The 15,470-nt window shown below is 53.1% G+C and overlaps 1 protein-coding gene across 4 annotated transcripts in view; it reads left to right on the plus strand.

The window, feature by feature from the left end:
• Positions 1-15,470, plus strand: part of Sipa1l3 (signal induced proliferation associated 1 like 3) — a 205,842-nt gene extending 190,372 nt beyond the window's left edge. For 3 of the 4 annotated variants that reach the window (XM_027430581.2, XM_035449198.1, XM_027430582.2), the window contains 6 exons: positions 2,811-2,976; positions 3,684-3,930; positions 6,364-6,507; positions 9,918-10,053; positions 11,669-11,750; positions 13,569-15,470. In XM_027430581.2, coding sequence (XP_027286382.1) covers positions 2,811-2,976; positions 3,684-3,930; positions 6,364-6,507; positions 9,918-10,053; positions 11,669-11,750; positions 13,569-13,709 — 916 coding nt within the window. In that variant the 3' untranslated portion in view covers positions 13,710-15,470. The remainder of the gene's footprint in view (positions 1-2,810; positions 2,977-3,683; positions 3,931-6,363; positions 6,508-9,917; positions 10,054-11,668; positions 11,751-13,568) is intronic. The other variant, XM_027430584.2, reaches the window with a different exon arrangement.

Genomic DNA, 15,470 nt, shown 5'->3' on the forward strand with positions numbered 1-15,470 from the left:
TAGGGCCCCAGTAACAAATGCTGAAGGTCAGGTGCCAGCCTGCTCTAGGCTGCTAGAGATGGTCATTGTTGTAACACATGCTCTGGGTAAAATAGACTCAAATCCAGCAGGGTATCAGAAAAGGAAGCCCCGTCTTTCCACCATGGCATGTGACCCCTGCTCCCCAGAGGTGATGAGCAATCCTCATAGCTCCGAGACCGTGTTCCGTGGGCACATGACACATATCATACACAGTCCATCTGTGATACAAACAGATGACACAGCAGAGTCAGTCATGGAGACTCCTGTCTGTAACCCTAGCACTCAGGAGACTGAGGCAGGAGGATAATGTGTTCCAGGCCAACTTGAGCCACATAGCAAGACCCTATTTCAAAAAAGCCAAGCAAAAGAACAAAGGAAAGGGGGGCCCAGGGGGCTGAGGTATAGTCTGTAATAGAGTACTTGCCTAGCATACATGAAGCCCTGTGTTTGATCCCATCACCACACAGAAATTAACTGATTAATTTAAAATAAGGGCTGGTTAGATAACTCAATAGCTAAGAGCACTGGCTTCTTTTCCAGGAGATCCAACACCCTCTTCACGCCTCTGTGGGTAGGTACCAGGGACACAGGTATAGTGCGCATACATACATGCAACCAAAACATACAAAGTTCCAGAACATCCAGGGCTATAGAGAGAGATATTATAGCCGCGCCCCCCCATCTCCCCACCCCAAAAAAAACATAAACACAAAAACAAGCCTCTGTTCATGAGAGTGGCTTCCTTGGTTTTTGCTTGCTTGTTTGGTTCTCTTTATTTTATTTCTGTGTATATGTGTGTGTTGTGGGATATACATGTGTGTATGTATGTACATATGTACAGGCCAACAGAGGGCATTGAATCCCCTGGAGTTGGAGTGCCAAGTGATTGTGAGCCACCTACCATAGGTTTGGGGAACTAAACTTGTGTTCCCTGGAAGAGCAGCAAGCCCCTCATCTGATTTGGTTTTTTTTTGTTTGTTTGTTTTTGTTTTTTTTAAAGATTTCATTTATTTATTATGTACACAACATTCTGCTTCCATGTATATCTGCACACCAGAAGAGGGCACCAGATCTCATAACGGATGGTTGTGAGCCACCATGTGGTTGCTGGGAATTGAACTCAGGACCTCTGGAAGAGCAGCCAGTGCTCTTAACCTCTGAGCCATCTCTCCAGCCCCTTGGTTTGTATTTTTATAACAATATCTTATATAGCCCATGCTGGCCTCAGATTCAGCCCATGGTTAAAGATTACCCTGCACTCCTGATTCTCATCTCCACCTCCCGAGTGTGGGGTTTACAGGTGTGTACCCCCACACCTGGCATTAGGTGTGGTACTAGAGCTGGCACTCAGGGCTTAGTGTGTGCTGAACAAACCCTCTTCCAGCAGCTCCACACACACACCCAGCCCCTGCTGTGTAGATTCAGAGCCCCAGTACAAGGTGGTGTCTCAAAAGTCAGAGCCCAGGTTTCCCCTCAGCCTTGTCAGTCCTAGACTAGAAGAGGAAGCCTACAAGTCACACTGGCCCTCGGGCTTCTGGGTAGCAGGCCGGGAGCCATGAGCGAGCAGGCTGGTCTGAAGAGAGCTGGGAGCCACAAGAGCCTCCATTTCAAACATCTGCTTCTGTCAGGGGCCAGCCAGGTGCTTGGCAGCAGATTCCAGAGCAGCAGGTCTCTGAGGTGTTCTCCAGCTATGGGACACTGTCTCAGTCACTTTTCTATTGCTATGAAGGCAACTTATAAAAGAGTTTATTATCAACAGTTTGAGAAGGTTGATCTCTTGACCATCTTGACAGTAGGCATGAAGCTAGAGCCGTACTGAGAGCTCACACCTTGAGAGACAACCACTAGGCAGACAGACACTGGGAGTGGGGGCCAAGCTTAGGGTGGTGGCAATTGGCCCTCAAGGACCCTGTGGTGTGGGGGAATCTGTTATCCCCCTGTGACAGGACAGGAAACCCCACTGACCTGCCTGAGTTCCTAGTGCTTTCTGGGATACCGCATCATCCCTGTGAGGGACGAGCTCGCCTCTCCCTGCCCACCCTGGTGAGCTCTGCCACCCACCCACCCACCCTCCTGGAATACACATTGGGACCTAGCACTGGCCAGCGGGCGGCTCAACCCCTAGAGCTCCCCGGAAGCAACCACAAATCCACACTGTGGCTCACAAGTCTCCAGCAGTCTGTCCCTGTCTCCTCCCTGGCCTCACCTCATCTCAGCCTCAACTTGCTCGCTCTTCCACCTGGAATAATCTTCTGTGTGGATTCCTCCCTTGACTGACCCAACCCCCAGATGTCAACCCCTCGGAAGAGTATTTCCAGTCTCTACCCTCCACCCAGCCTTGCTTGCTTCAAAACATCTCTCCCTCCCTCCCTCTCTCTCTCTCTCTCTCTCTCTCTCTCTCTCTCTCTCTGTTTTTGTTTTGTTTTTTTGTTTTCTGAGACAGGGTTTCTCTGTGTAGTCCTGACTGGTCTTGAACTCACAGAGATCCGCCTGCCTCTTCCTCCTAAGAGCTGGGATTAAAGGCGTGCGCCACCACTGCTGACCAAAACCTATTTCTGTCTCACACATAGGGTCCCCTTTGTTCACCTGCCTGGAATCCGTCCCCTCCTGCAGGTGGCTGCGTAGTCCCTGCCTGCTGTACCACACACAGCCCTTGGAATAGGCAGGTTCCCAGCATAAGATGGGTGATATAGAGGAGGCGCAGTCACTGGGTGGCGGCCAATCGTCTCCTGGCCAGATGAACCCGAGAGGCAGCTTACGGCCCTCTGACTCCAGTGTTCTCGTTCCAGGCAGGTGGACACCAATGCAAAAAATGTCTTTGGTCAGCCTCGGTTGAGGGCGTCCCTGCGAGACCTCCGGTCCCCACGGAAGAACTACAAGTCGACCATCGAGGACGACCTAAAGAAGCTCATCATTATGGACAACCTGGGGCCAGAGCAGGATCGGGACGCAGGGGTGCGTGGCTGCTGGCCTAGGGCCGGTTTGGGAGGGGGGATGCTCTCCTTCATGTCCCCAGCCTTTGGTGTCTGCTGGCCCTGCTGGGGTGTGCAAGTGAGTGTCTCTTGTCATAGACAGCCAGTTGGAAAGGACCCCAGGGAGCCTGGGTCTCACATCTTTCTCCCAGAGCCCAAGAGGAAAATGGCCCTACCCAGCTGTTCAGAGCACAGGACCCACGTGCAGGGTGGGCTCCCACCGCCCAAAGACAGACCAAAGCAGCAGGCTGTGGTGTGGTGTGGTGTGGTGTGGTGTGGTGCGTCCGTTGCCCCTGCCTGTCCTGCATGGTCAGGCAGGCAGTCTGTGGGATCCAAGACAGCCCTTCGCTGGGTACTGTGGCACACACACCTGTGATCCCAGTCCTCAGGAGACTGAGGCAGGAGAATCGCATGTTCCAGGCCAGCCTGGGCTACATGACTAGCTGAAACCATATCTGATAAGAATCAGGGGCAAAGTGCTCATATAAGGCTACAGCTGGAGGCTAGGATTGGAAGCCAGGGGCCACAGTCAGGGCTGGGGAGCCCTTTCGGGGAAGTCTAGTGCTTTGACCAGTAGGGTTCAGAAGTGGATGCTGGCTGGGTGAGTAAGAACTTGCCAAGAAGCCCCTGAGGACAGGAGCCACGAACGAGCCCAGCATGCCAATCCCTTGCCCCGCCCTGTCTTGGCAGCAGTCTCCCCAGAAGAGCCTGCAGCGGACCCTGTCAGATGAGAGCCTGTGCAGCGGGCGCCGGGAGCCCAGCTTTGCCAGCCCTGCCAGCCTGGACCCTGGCCTGCCCAGCGATGTGCTCTTCACCAGCACCTGCGCCTTCCCCTGCAGCACACTGCCCGCCCGTCGGCAGCACCAGCACCCCCACCCACCCAGCGGGCCACCTAGCACCGCTCCAGCCACTGGCAACGGCTTTCCAGAGAAGAAATGTAAGCTTGGGTATCCTAGGGCTGCAGGTCCCCCGGGGCTGGGAAGTAGGGTGCACCGCAGGTGGGAGGCACCTGGTGGTCCTCTGTGGTCAGTTACGTGAGCAAGGGAAGGGTGGGTGCACAGGGGATCCAGGGGGCTTCAAGGAACAAATATTACTGGCCCAACGCTGGGTCGCCTGAGACCAGACGAAGTCAGCTTCCCCAAGGACAGGTGCTTATATCCTCTGCTCCCACCAGCCTCCCTGTTCCCACCAGCCTCCCTGTTCCCACCAGCCCCCCTGTTCCCACCAGCCCCCTGTTCCCACCAGCCCCCTGTTCCACCAGCCCCCTGTTCCCACCAGCCCCCGTTCCCACCAGCCCCCCTGTTCCAACGGCCTCCCTGCTCCACCGGCCCCCCTGTTCCCACCGGCCCCCCTGTTCCCACCGGCCCCCTGTTCCCATCAGCCCCCCTGTTCCCACCAGCCCCCCTGTTCCCATCAGCCCCCTTGTTCCCACCTAGACATCCCATTTTCTGAATATTTACCTAATGACCTGACTTTCCCAAACATGCCATGCTTAGGGGGATTTCCTGAGTGAAACTAGCCACTCCTTTATTTCATATAGCAGGTGTTTATTGAGTGTGTCCTGTAAGTGGGGTACTGGTACATCATCCCCTGAAAAAGCCATGTTGCCGCCAGCATGCTGACACACCTGTAATTCTAGCACTTGGAGGTGGGAGCATGGCGTGTTTGAGGCCAGCCTGGAATTCTAGCAAGAAACTACCTCAGTTGAAAAAGAAAAAAAAAAAAAAATGGCAAAGCAGCTAAGGCTTCATGGCTCACCCTGTGAGCCTCCTCTCCTGTCTGGCACGCAGTGGATCCAACCCTGCTCACTGTGGGCAAGCTCCATCCAGACACACTGGCGTCCGCTTATTGGTTTGTTTGGGCATGGTTGGCTATATAGTCCTGGCTGATCTGGGACTCACTATGTAGACCAAGCTGGCCTAGAACTCGCAGAGATCCTCCTGCCTCAGTTCCCTAAGTGCAGAATGCTGGGGTTTTAGGCAGGAGCCCTCACTCCTAGCTACCTTCCATAACCCTTCCTGAAAGGAGTGGCGGGGAGATGGGTGGGGTGCTGTGTGCTGATGGGAGGTGGATAGGGTGCTGCCTGGCTTTGGGGGTGTTAAGAAATGTGTGGCATACTTTACCTTTTATGTAGGGGAGTTGTCTTGTTTGTTTTATCTTGTTTTTTTTAAGACAGGGTCTTTCCGTGTAGACCAGGCTTCAAATTTGTCTCAAAATTTTTAGTCCTCCCATGGTGCCCCACTGTCCTTGCCTTGGCGTTCTGAGGCTCTTAGCCCCAGGCCCTGCCTCAGCCCTATTCCTCAGGGCACCCCACAAATAGCTGTGCTCTTCCTTCAGGCCTGACAGTCACTGCTCTTCCTTGGCTGTCTCCCATGCTCCGGCTCCATCTTCCTGCCCACCCGACAGAGCACCCCAGCCATCCCTTGACACTAGCCCACAACCATGCTTTCTAAGTCCACCCTTGTCTCCTGCCTCTGCCCTCAGTCCTGAAACCCTGCCTGCTCTAGGTGGGGCCTGGCACACAGGACATACCCAATACAAGCCAGAAGCTGAGAGAGTACTGCCCACGCAGGTCCAGACTCAACAGCAGATTTGAGCTCCTTCCTCCATCTCTGCCATATTCTCCCATCTGGGCCCAGGTTCCCTCTCCTCTGCCTGTCAAGCCCATAGCCTCTGGGTTCTCCTATCCCACTCATGCCTGCTCACGCTGCACTGTCTTCCCCGTTACAGCCCCATCCGCTCTGGCTGTCTTCCCCTACGGACAAGGCCTAGTGGCCTCTATTTGTCAGTCCTTATAAACATGTCTCAAAACTCCAGGAGTGCTGAGTGTTTTCTGTAAGAACAAATCCGGAGGTGATCACAAAGCCTTTGATGGACCATAAGTCCTGACAAGACCTGTCATGGGACTGTAAGGACGTCTTCCCTTCTCCAGCATTGCTGTGGGGACAGCCCGACATCCTGTCCACACCTCTTCACAAGGGGCCATCCACTTTCAGGTGGAAGAGAAAGTCTTCATGGTGACCACAAGGCTTGGCATTTCTTCTTTGATTTAACTCCTTCTACTCATTCTGAGCCACCGGGGCGGGGGGGCCCTCCTTGGTGTCTCTTAAACCTCGGGGACTTTATGCCGACTGCTCCATAGGAGTGTTTTCCTCTTGGGTGTCTCCCTGGTGCAGAGCCTTGCTCTAAGATCACCTCAGAAACACCTCTCCTGGCCCCAAAAAGAAAACTGCCCACACAGACACCCAGGATCACAGTGCTCTTGTCCACCGAAGCCTCTCCCTAATGTGAACAGTGTGAAGTATCTGTATTTCTGTCCCTTGCGCACTGTCATGCTCAGTCACCCCCATGTCCGCACTTTCCCACATAGCCGCCATCTCGGCCTCAGAGCTCTCACTGGCTGATGGACGGGACCGGCCCCTGCGGCGGCTTGACCCTGGAATGATGCCACTACCAGACACGGCTACTGGCCTTGAGTGGTCCAGCCTGGTGAATGCTGCCAAGGCCTACGAAGGTAGGTAGCCTCTGCCCAGCCTCTCTGATCTTCAGTGGCCATCCCTGTGATTTTGCTGGAACTCACACCTGGGTTCCAGAGTCACAGACAGCAAAGTTAAGACCTTGTGTTGTGATTTGCTAACCATGCAACCCAGACGAGTGACTTCTTCTAATCCCCCATTAACTGAAGAAGACCCCTCACCGACTGCCTGGGACTGACTGCATGATGGTTGTTAGAAATGCTGCATATAAAAAAGTGGGCCCACAGCCGGGCGGCGGTGGCACACATCTTAAATCCCAGCACTCAGGAGGCAGAGGCAGGTAGATCTCTGAATTCAAGACCAACCTGGTTTACAGAGCAAGATCTAGGATGGCCAGGGCTACACAAAGAAAACTTGTCTCAAACATCTTCCCCCCCCCCAAGAGAAAGGTGGCCCCAGAGCAAGCCCTCCATAAACAGCGCCCTATTGAAGGTTACATAAGACCCATCTCAAAAAAAAAAAAGTCCTGGTTACACAGTCAAACTACAGGTTTGACTCAACAAATTGAGTAGGGCCCAGAGTCCTGGCGGCCCACTGCTCTGTGTTTGTGGGGGCCTCTCCTGCCCAGAGCTGTTAGAGCTCTGGCCGTCATGTCTCCACTAACTTCTTCACCAGCGCCTAGGCCATGAGTGTGTGCTTTCTTGCAGCAGTAGACTGGGCATGTAGCCATGTGCCCAACTCAGATCAGATTTGTGAGCGGTGGTGTAGCACAGTGGTAAGATCTCATGTGGAAGACCCTGGGTTGTTTTTTGTTGGGTTGGTTGGTTAGTTGGTTTGGTTTGGTTTTTTGAGACAGGGTTTCTCTGTGTGGCCCTGGCTGTCCTGGAACTCGCCCTACAAACCAGGCTGGCCTCAAACTCACAGAGATCCACCTGCCTCTGCCTCCCAAGTGCTGGGATTAAAGGTGTGCACCACCACCACCCAGCTATAAGACCCTGAATTTAATCCCCAATGCTGAATGAACAATTGAATAAATGTGTTTGTTTGTTTGTTTGTTTGTTTTAGATAGGTCTCATGTAGCCCAGGCCGGCCTTGTTCCTTCCTGTGTCCATCTACCAAGTACTAGCGTTATTGGTGTGTGCCATTATGCCTCCCTCAGAGTTCCCCACCCTGGCCTCAGACTTGTGGTCCTCCTGCCTCAGCCTCTCCAGTGCTAGGATTGCAAGGATGTGGCCTCACGCCTGACCTGGCCCAACCATTTTAAGTTCTTTGTGATTCAGGAATACACAGCCTCTCAGCCCAACCTAGATGACATCATCACATGGCCCGTGTGAACTAGGTAGACATCATTCCTGACGACCTCTATCCAAAGCACCATAGTCGGAAATAATAACTGTTTTGACTAAAATGGAACTTCCCTGGCTTTGTTTTCATTTTACTTTTTTTTTTTTTCTTTTGGTGGTGCTAGGGGTGTACCACAGATATGCTCCAAGGGCATCAGGCTTACTTTGATGTCCCCATTACTAAGCAGTGTCAGACCGAGAGTCACTTGGATTCTTGACTTTGGGAGGGAGAGCAAGCAGTGGGGACAGGACCAGATCTAAAAAAAATGGAGCTCAGCTGGCTGGCTCCCAGCAGAGGAAGTACCAAATGGGTTGACAAGGAAACCAGAGCCTGCTGCCTACGTGTGATCCCCAGCTTTGCCTGTGAGAAGCTTTGTGACAAGCCATTAACCCCTCATGCCTCAGTTGTTCATCTGTAAAATATCTCTCTGCCCTACAAGTTCTATTAGATGAATTTGTACTTGCAGTTCAGAGATGAACAGCAGAAGAGCCTCTGCCTAGAATCCCCCAGTGAGGGGCTGGGGGTGTGGCTCAGTGGTAGAGCCCCTGCCTAGAATCCCCCAGTGAGGGGCTGGGGGTGTGGCTCAGTGGTAGAGCCCCTGCCTAGAATCCCCCAGTGAGGGGCTGGGGGTGTGGCTCAGTGGTAGAGCCCCTGCCTAGAATCCCCCAGTGAGGGGCTGGGGGCGTGGCTCAGTGGTAGAGCCCCTGCCTAGAATCCCCCCCAGTGAGGGGCTGGGGGTGTGGCTCAGTGGTAGAGCCCCTGCCTGGAATAAATATGGTATACTTATACTGTAGTATGAGCCTTAATAATAGTTCTGCTGAGTTTCTGAGGGCTTTTGGATATTCAGCCCCAGACCTGAAAGCCAGGAGGAGCAGAGGAGGGACTTGGAAGGCTGTGCTCTCTTGAATCTCAGAAGCCTGCCTGAGCTACATAGCAAGATCCCATTTAAAATCTTTGGATTCTGGACTGGAGAAATGGCTTACTGATTAAGAAAACTTGCGTTTTCTTCCAGAGAATCTGAATTTGGTTTCCAGCACCCACTCTGGGCAGCTCATATCCACATGTAACTCGACCTCCAAGGGGAATCTTACACACACTCTGGCTTCCACAGGCATGCACGCAACCACATATAATTAAAAATAAATTTTAAAAAGGAAGAAAAGACTGAGTGGCACGCCTTTAATCTGAAGGTGGATTAAAGATCCACCTGAAGAGGCAGGTGGATCTCTGTGAGTTCAAGGTCATCTTGGTCACAGAGTGAGTTCCAGGACAGCCAGGCCTGTTACACAGAGAAATCCTGTCTCAAAAAAAGAAAGAAAGAGCCAGTACAAGACTGAGCCAGACCCCTGAACATGGATGTCAATGAGGAGGCCTCTGCACTCCAGGGAGCCTCTGGTGGTGGATTAGTATTTTTCCCTGGTGCAAGAAGAGAATTTGAGAGCCCATCCCACGTGAAGGGTTACACTCTGGCCCTGGACACATGGGGAAGGGCCCAGGCCCAGCACAGGAAGATCTGGCAGACTTTGCAGAGCCTGGGGAGTGGTGGGTGGATGGGGAGGGGGGTAGGTTGGGGGTGGGCAGGAGGGATGGGGGTGAGGGGAGGGAGAGGGAGAAGGGACTTACATGTGAAACAAGCTTGTTCCCTAACTTGAACTAATAAAAAAAAATTAAAAAAGAAAAAAGAAAGAAAGAAAAAGGAAAGGAAGAAAAAGGAAAGAAAGAAACGGAGTCATTAGAACAACACAAATTTTAGGAAACCGGGCTTAGTGGTCCATATCTATAATTGTAACACTCAGAAGTCTGAGACAGGAGGGTAGCTAGCAGTTTGGAGCCAACCTGAGCTACAGAATGACACCCTGCCTCTAAAGAGAAAAGCCCAAATGTGGTGGCTCCTGCCTGAAATCCAAGCATTCAACAGGCTGAGACAGGAGAATCACTGAGTTCAAGGCCAGCCTGGGCTACAAAATAAGACCCTGCCTCAGAGAGGGGTCTGAAAGCAGCATAGGATGGAGACAGGGTTTGCAAGAAGAGGTGTCAGTCAAGGACCAGCTGAGGCCTGCCTGCCCCACCCTGAACTCAGTCCCCTCCTCTCATTCCCTTGCAGTACAAAGAGCTGTCTCACTCTTCTCTCTAAATGACCCAGCCCTGAGCCCAGAGATCCCTCCTGCACACAGTCCTGTCCACAGCCACCTGAGCTTGGAGCGGGGCCCCCAGACTCCTAGGACTACCCCCACCATGAGGTGAGTTTCTGTGGAAACATTGGCGTCCCATCACTCCAGGGCTCAACCGGCAGCATGTCTGCACAAAGGAGGAACGAACGGGTGGGTGCTACAGGCCACGTGGGCCTTTGCTCCCAGAGCAGGAGGTCCCTTGTCTGTTGGCAAGAGTTGTTATACCAGCCAGTGGCCAGGCGGACTCTGGCTCTACCCAGGGTACTGGATCAGCAGATCCGTCATACTTCTAACATACTTCTAGCCATGCTCCCAAGAGTTCCCTGGTCCCCCAGCTCTCTGCCTCTCTCCATCTGCCTGTCGCTTGATCCCCTCCTTGGTGGATCCTCCAGTGATGCAGACTGGCCCCTGACATCACATTTCACCTTCTCTACACTGCTGGGCATATGCAGACCGCCTCAGCATCCTATGGGTGCTAAGCTGCAGCTCCACCCTTGCAAGGGAGGCTCCGTGAGGAGGGAGGACAAGGAGACAGGGTCCACCTTGTCCTCGCATCCCGGCCCCTCCAATCGAATGCAGTGCATTAGAGTACTCATACTCGGCAGAAAGGGAAGGACAGGCAAAGAAAGCCTATAGGGCCATGCCGCCCACAGGGGACTTATCAGGGCACGCAGAGCATCTGCCATGCTGCCCACGGGGACATCTGTTTGCCACAGGCCTGCACAGCACTTACTGGTTCCTGGAAGCCTTTTTGGAGGAAAGTTTTGATACATATATTTTTTTTTTTCTTTACACCCTACTTGGTCTTTACACCCTACTTGCCTACTTGGTCTTAGACCTTGACTGCCATCAGAAGTATGGACCTCTGTAGCTACAGATACCAGGCTTTGGGGACCTGTGGCCCTTGGGCCACTCCTGCCCTTCCCCTCCCACCTTCCTGTGTACCTGCCGTTCCCTGAGATGGGGACGGGGGGGGGGGGGAGGAGGAGAGCCAGGAGGACCTAGCAGCCTCCCCTCAGCCCTTCCCAAACCCCTCCAAGTATAAGAGCCCAGCTCTGCCAGGAAATGCCACCTGTTTCCACAGCTAGAACCCAGCCATCCCAGTGGGTCCCACCCCCAGCCCTTTGGTGGGGACAGCGTCCTCTGCCTCAGACTGGGCTTCCTGTCCTGTAGCAGTGGCATGACACATTTCCAGGCCAGAAGCTCGGGCTTCTGTTAGACTGACCACCTAGAGCAAAGTAGCCTAGGTCTCGTCGTTGTCATTGATGGCGTTGTTTTCCACTTGGCCACTGTGGACTTTCTGGGCTTGGAATGGGCTCAGTCTACCCTGCTACCTAGATAACAGGTTGAGTAAGTTCTTTGTATCTCATGAGATTTTCCTAAAGTCACACACCCCTTCTTGGGGGCAGATGCATATTTCAGGACAGCCCCCACCCAGCCCTGGCCTGGCCTGGTACCTCCTCATCCTACATCCACAGATAGCCTGAGTCCAAGGGTGGGAAGGGACTATCTGGCTTTCCACAGAGCTGCTCATCTGTGCCTTGCAGCCCCTGGGCTTTGAGTAAGGTGCGGATTCCCCAGAGACCAGAGGGCCCTGTACCCCAAGTCTCTACCCGCTGTGAGGAAGAACCCTTCTCAAGAGGCTGGCAAGCCTCGGCACTGACCCGATCCCTTGTCTCTCCAGTGAGGAGCCGCCCCTGGACCTGACAGGCAAGGTGTACCAACTGGAGGTGATGCTGAAGCAGCTGCACACAGACCTGCAGAAGGTGAGGCCTGCGATGCACCTCCTGCCTCCTCTCCTGTCCCCTCCGCTTGCTCTGGAATATGGTCACGAGGACGTGGAAAAATCTAGCAAGCATAGCGAAACTTGACATGTGACCCAATTGATAGAGTGCTTGTCCACACACATCAAGCTGTAGGTCCCGGGGCATGATGGTGGTTGCTTGTAATCCCAGCACTCAGGTCATGGAAGAAGGAGAATCAGAAGTTCAAGGTCATCCTCAGTTACATAGTGAATTTGTTGGGAGCCAGATGTTGACCATCAAGGGGAGAATGATAATATAGGTTATAGGTCACTCGCTCAGCAAAAGTCTCCAGCCAATGAAAATAAGAATTTTAGCTGAGCCTCATAGCATCTATATCCACAGCTCTGCATGGGGCAGAGACCAGAGGGTCACAGGGGCAATTGCTGGCTTCTAGCCAATCCAAAAAAATCATAGCCACGGGTTCACAGAGAGACCTTGCCTCAAAGAAATAGGTAAAGATTGATAGGCACCCTCTCCACACACATGCACTTGTAAACACACCTGCACACACACACACACACACACACACACACACACACACACACATAAATTAAAAAATGAGTTAAATTGGATAAATGGTAGTTAGCCATTGACTAACATGCAAGACAAAGCCAATAACTCTAGTAAGAAGTAGTCCAGAATGGCCTTGATCCTCCTGCCTCAGCCTCCACAGCTGGGATTGCAGGTGTGCCTCCACAGCTGGGATTACAGGTGTGCCTCCACAGCTGGGATTGCAGGTGTGCCTCCACAGCTGGGATTGCAGGTGTGCCTCCACAGCTGGGATTACAGGTGTGCCTCCACAGCTGGCATCAGGACATCTTTTAAGAGAGCCCTGCTGGGTGATGGTGGCCCATGCCTCTAATCCCAGCACTGGGGAGGCAGAGGCAGAGGCAGGTGGATCTCTGAGTTCAAGGCCAGCCTGGTCTACAGAGTGAGTTCTAGGACAGTCAAGACTATACAGAGAGAAGGCCTCTCTCTCAAAAAGAAAGGAAAAGAAAGAAAGAAAAAAGAAAGTCCTGTGTGGAAGGAAGTCCTGTGTGAAAGGACATATAACCAGCGACATTTCAGTTGGAGCTGTTGCATCTGTGTGCCCATCTGAGGGTATAGAGGGATGAGGAGAAACAGGATTGGAGAAGGCTTCACTTGCTTATATATTTGGGGTAATTGAAGGCAGGAAACAGCAGCGCCTCGGCAGGACATCCTCAATACAGAAGGCAGGGACCCTGGTTCAGATCCCCACCCCAGTACTTAATGCAGTATGGCCTTGACATTCCCGGCATTGGGGTGTCAAGGCACCCTCAGAAGAGCAGAGCCTGCTCAGGCAGCCTTGATGTAGGGAAACTTGGCTCTTCCCTCCAGGAAAATGAAGGTGACAGTCCTCCTGGAGGCTTGGCGGCTGTGGGGTGGGATGGGACAATAACATAACTTCTGAATGATTACTTCCAACTGTGAGTGGTGGTACACACCCGTGATCCCAGCCATCCCAGCCATGGGGAGGCCAAGACATGAGGATTGCAAATTGGAAGCCAGCCTGAGCTACATAGTAAGGCCCTGTCTAAAAAAAAAAAATAAACCATTTCAAAGGCTTCCCACTCCGCCTTTCAGAGTCGAGGCCAGGAAGTGAGGTAACTTGCCCAGGATTGTCCATTTGGAGAGACAGGGCTGGGATTGGAACCCTTGCAGCCAGGCCTTTCCTGCCCTAGTGGCTTGGTCTGTTCCTGTGCACTACCAGGAGCACCCTTGGCCACTGTACCTAACCCAGCCCTTTTGCCCTCCCAGGAGAGGCAGGACAAGGTGGTGCTGCAGTCAGAGGTGGCAAGCCTTCGGCAGAACAATCAGCGGTTGCAGGAGGAATCACAGGCCGCCAGTGAGCAGCTGCGCAAGTTCGCCGAGCTCTTCAGCAGGGAGAAGGAACTCTGAGGCACCTGGGTCTCCCTGGCTGGCAGGCAGTGGCTTCTGGCTGCAGGGGTGACAGGTCATCCAGCCACAGCCCCGCACCCACTGCCCTGCACCCTTCCTTAGGGACTTAGGAGCCCCAAGCGTAATGAACTAGCTTGCTGGTGTCTCAGCCCCTGTCAGCTGCTGCCTGTGGCCCTGCAGGCCTTGTAGCCTGTTCTAGGAGCCAGCTGCCTGGAGCTGTGATAGTGGGAGGGGCCCAGGAGCCCCTGCATGAGAACTGTGGAACAAAATGGGCCCTTACTTCCCCACTCCCTGATGGTCCAGGGCTCTTCTGTCCCCAGTGCGCTGGCTCCAGACAGCATGGACATCACCCTCCGCCCCCCTCCATACAGAAACCAGGAGCACTTTCATAGAGTTTAAATTATTTTCCTGGGGCCCCCAGAATAGACAGGAACCCCTAGCATCCAGATCCACTCCTTTGAGAAACCCTGTTTGTACAGTTAAGACTGTTTATACGATCTTTTTCTATCAGCTCCTCTCCAGCAGCCACAGGCCCCTCTGCCTTCAGCTACTGATCCGGCCAGCCATGGGCTCCTCCCCTAGCACAACTAGGCCATTGCCTCCCACTCCAGAGGCAGCAAGGAACCCGGGGACAGGGCTGAAGCACAGCCTTCACCTGCCTGGTCCTCTTTTCTTTTTCAAGTCTCCCTGGCCACACTCCAGCCCCCAGAGGCCACCAGACATGTTCACTGTGCTCCCCGGGGAGCACTCAGTGCAACCCCCAGAGATGCTGGTTCTCCAAAGGCAATAAGGGGCAGCTCGGTCTGGGTCTATGCTGCTCACCCAGGAAACACAAATTCCCTTTTTCTTTCCTTCTTTAAAAAACAAACAGAAAAGAATATATATATATATTTATTTTTTCATGTAGAGTTGTGCCAGAACAAGTTTGAATGGCCACGATTTGTGGATTCCCCAACCCCAGGGTCGAGACATGCCCCCATGGGCTGGGGGTCAGTGAGAGGACCCAGAGGGATGTGGGGGCAGCAGGTAGGGACCAGTTGGCAGCATAGAGTGAGTCCAGAGCCATGGCTAGATGGCCCAGCCCTCAGCCCAGGACCCTTCACCTTCTCTTCTGACCTCCAGAGAAGGGCTCTGAGACCACACACTCCAGATGTGCCAGGCTGGAGGGCAGGAGGGTACCCACGGCTCCCTATGACCCGCCTCTGGCTCTGGGGAACCCCGGGTTGTGAGGGAGCAGCCTGCCATGTCCTCCACCCACCGTGGAATGATGGTGGCGGGCCAGGCTACCCAGTGCCCTCAGCCCTGGCCAGTTACTGTGACGTCCCTCCTCTCCTGATCCCCTTTCTGAAGGGTTCTCCAGCCTCTGCCCCTCCCCCTTCCCTCGACCGGACCTGGAGCCTGCCCCTCCCATCCTCCACCCCTCCCTTCCTCCCTCCCTCCCTCTCTTTCTTTAATGTGTCTCCTCGAATCTTCAGATCATTCAAATCATTTTGGGGACCTAATCATGTACATTGACAATTGTAAATTAATAATTTTTGGTTTTGTTCTATTATTTTTGTAAGAATTTCTGCAAAAAAAAAGTATTTAATTTGAGGTTGATATTCCATCTGATGGCTGGAGATAGCAGCAGGTTTTTTTTTCCATGTTGATTTGTTCCATTTGGATTTTTTTATCATTCTTTATTGTCTCCCCCCATCCCTGTCTTGAGATTTCTGGCATGTTTCAGGAGGTTTCAAAGGAAATAAACGTTTCATAGAAATG

Source organism: Cricetulus griseus, chromosome 9 (assembly GCF_003668045.3).
Source record: "Cricetulus griseus strain 17A/GY chromosome 9, alternate assembly CriGri-PICRH-1.0, whole genome shotgun sequence".
Lineage (NCBI taxonomy): Eukaryota > Metazoa > Chordata > Mammalia > Rodentia > Cricetidae > Cricetulus > Cricetulus griseus.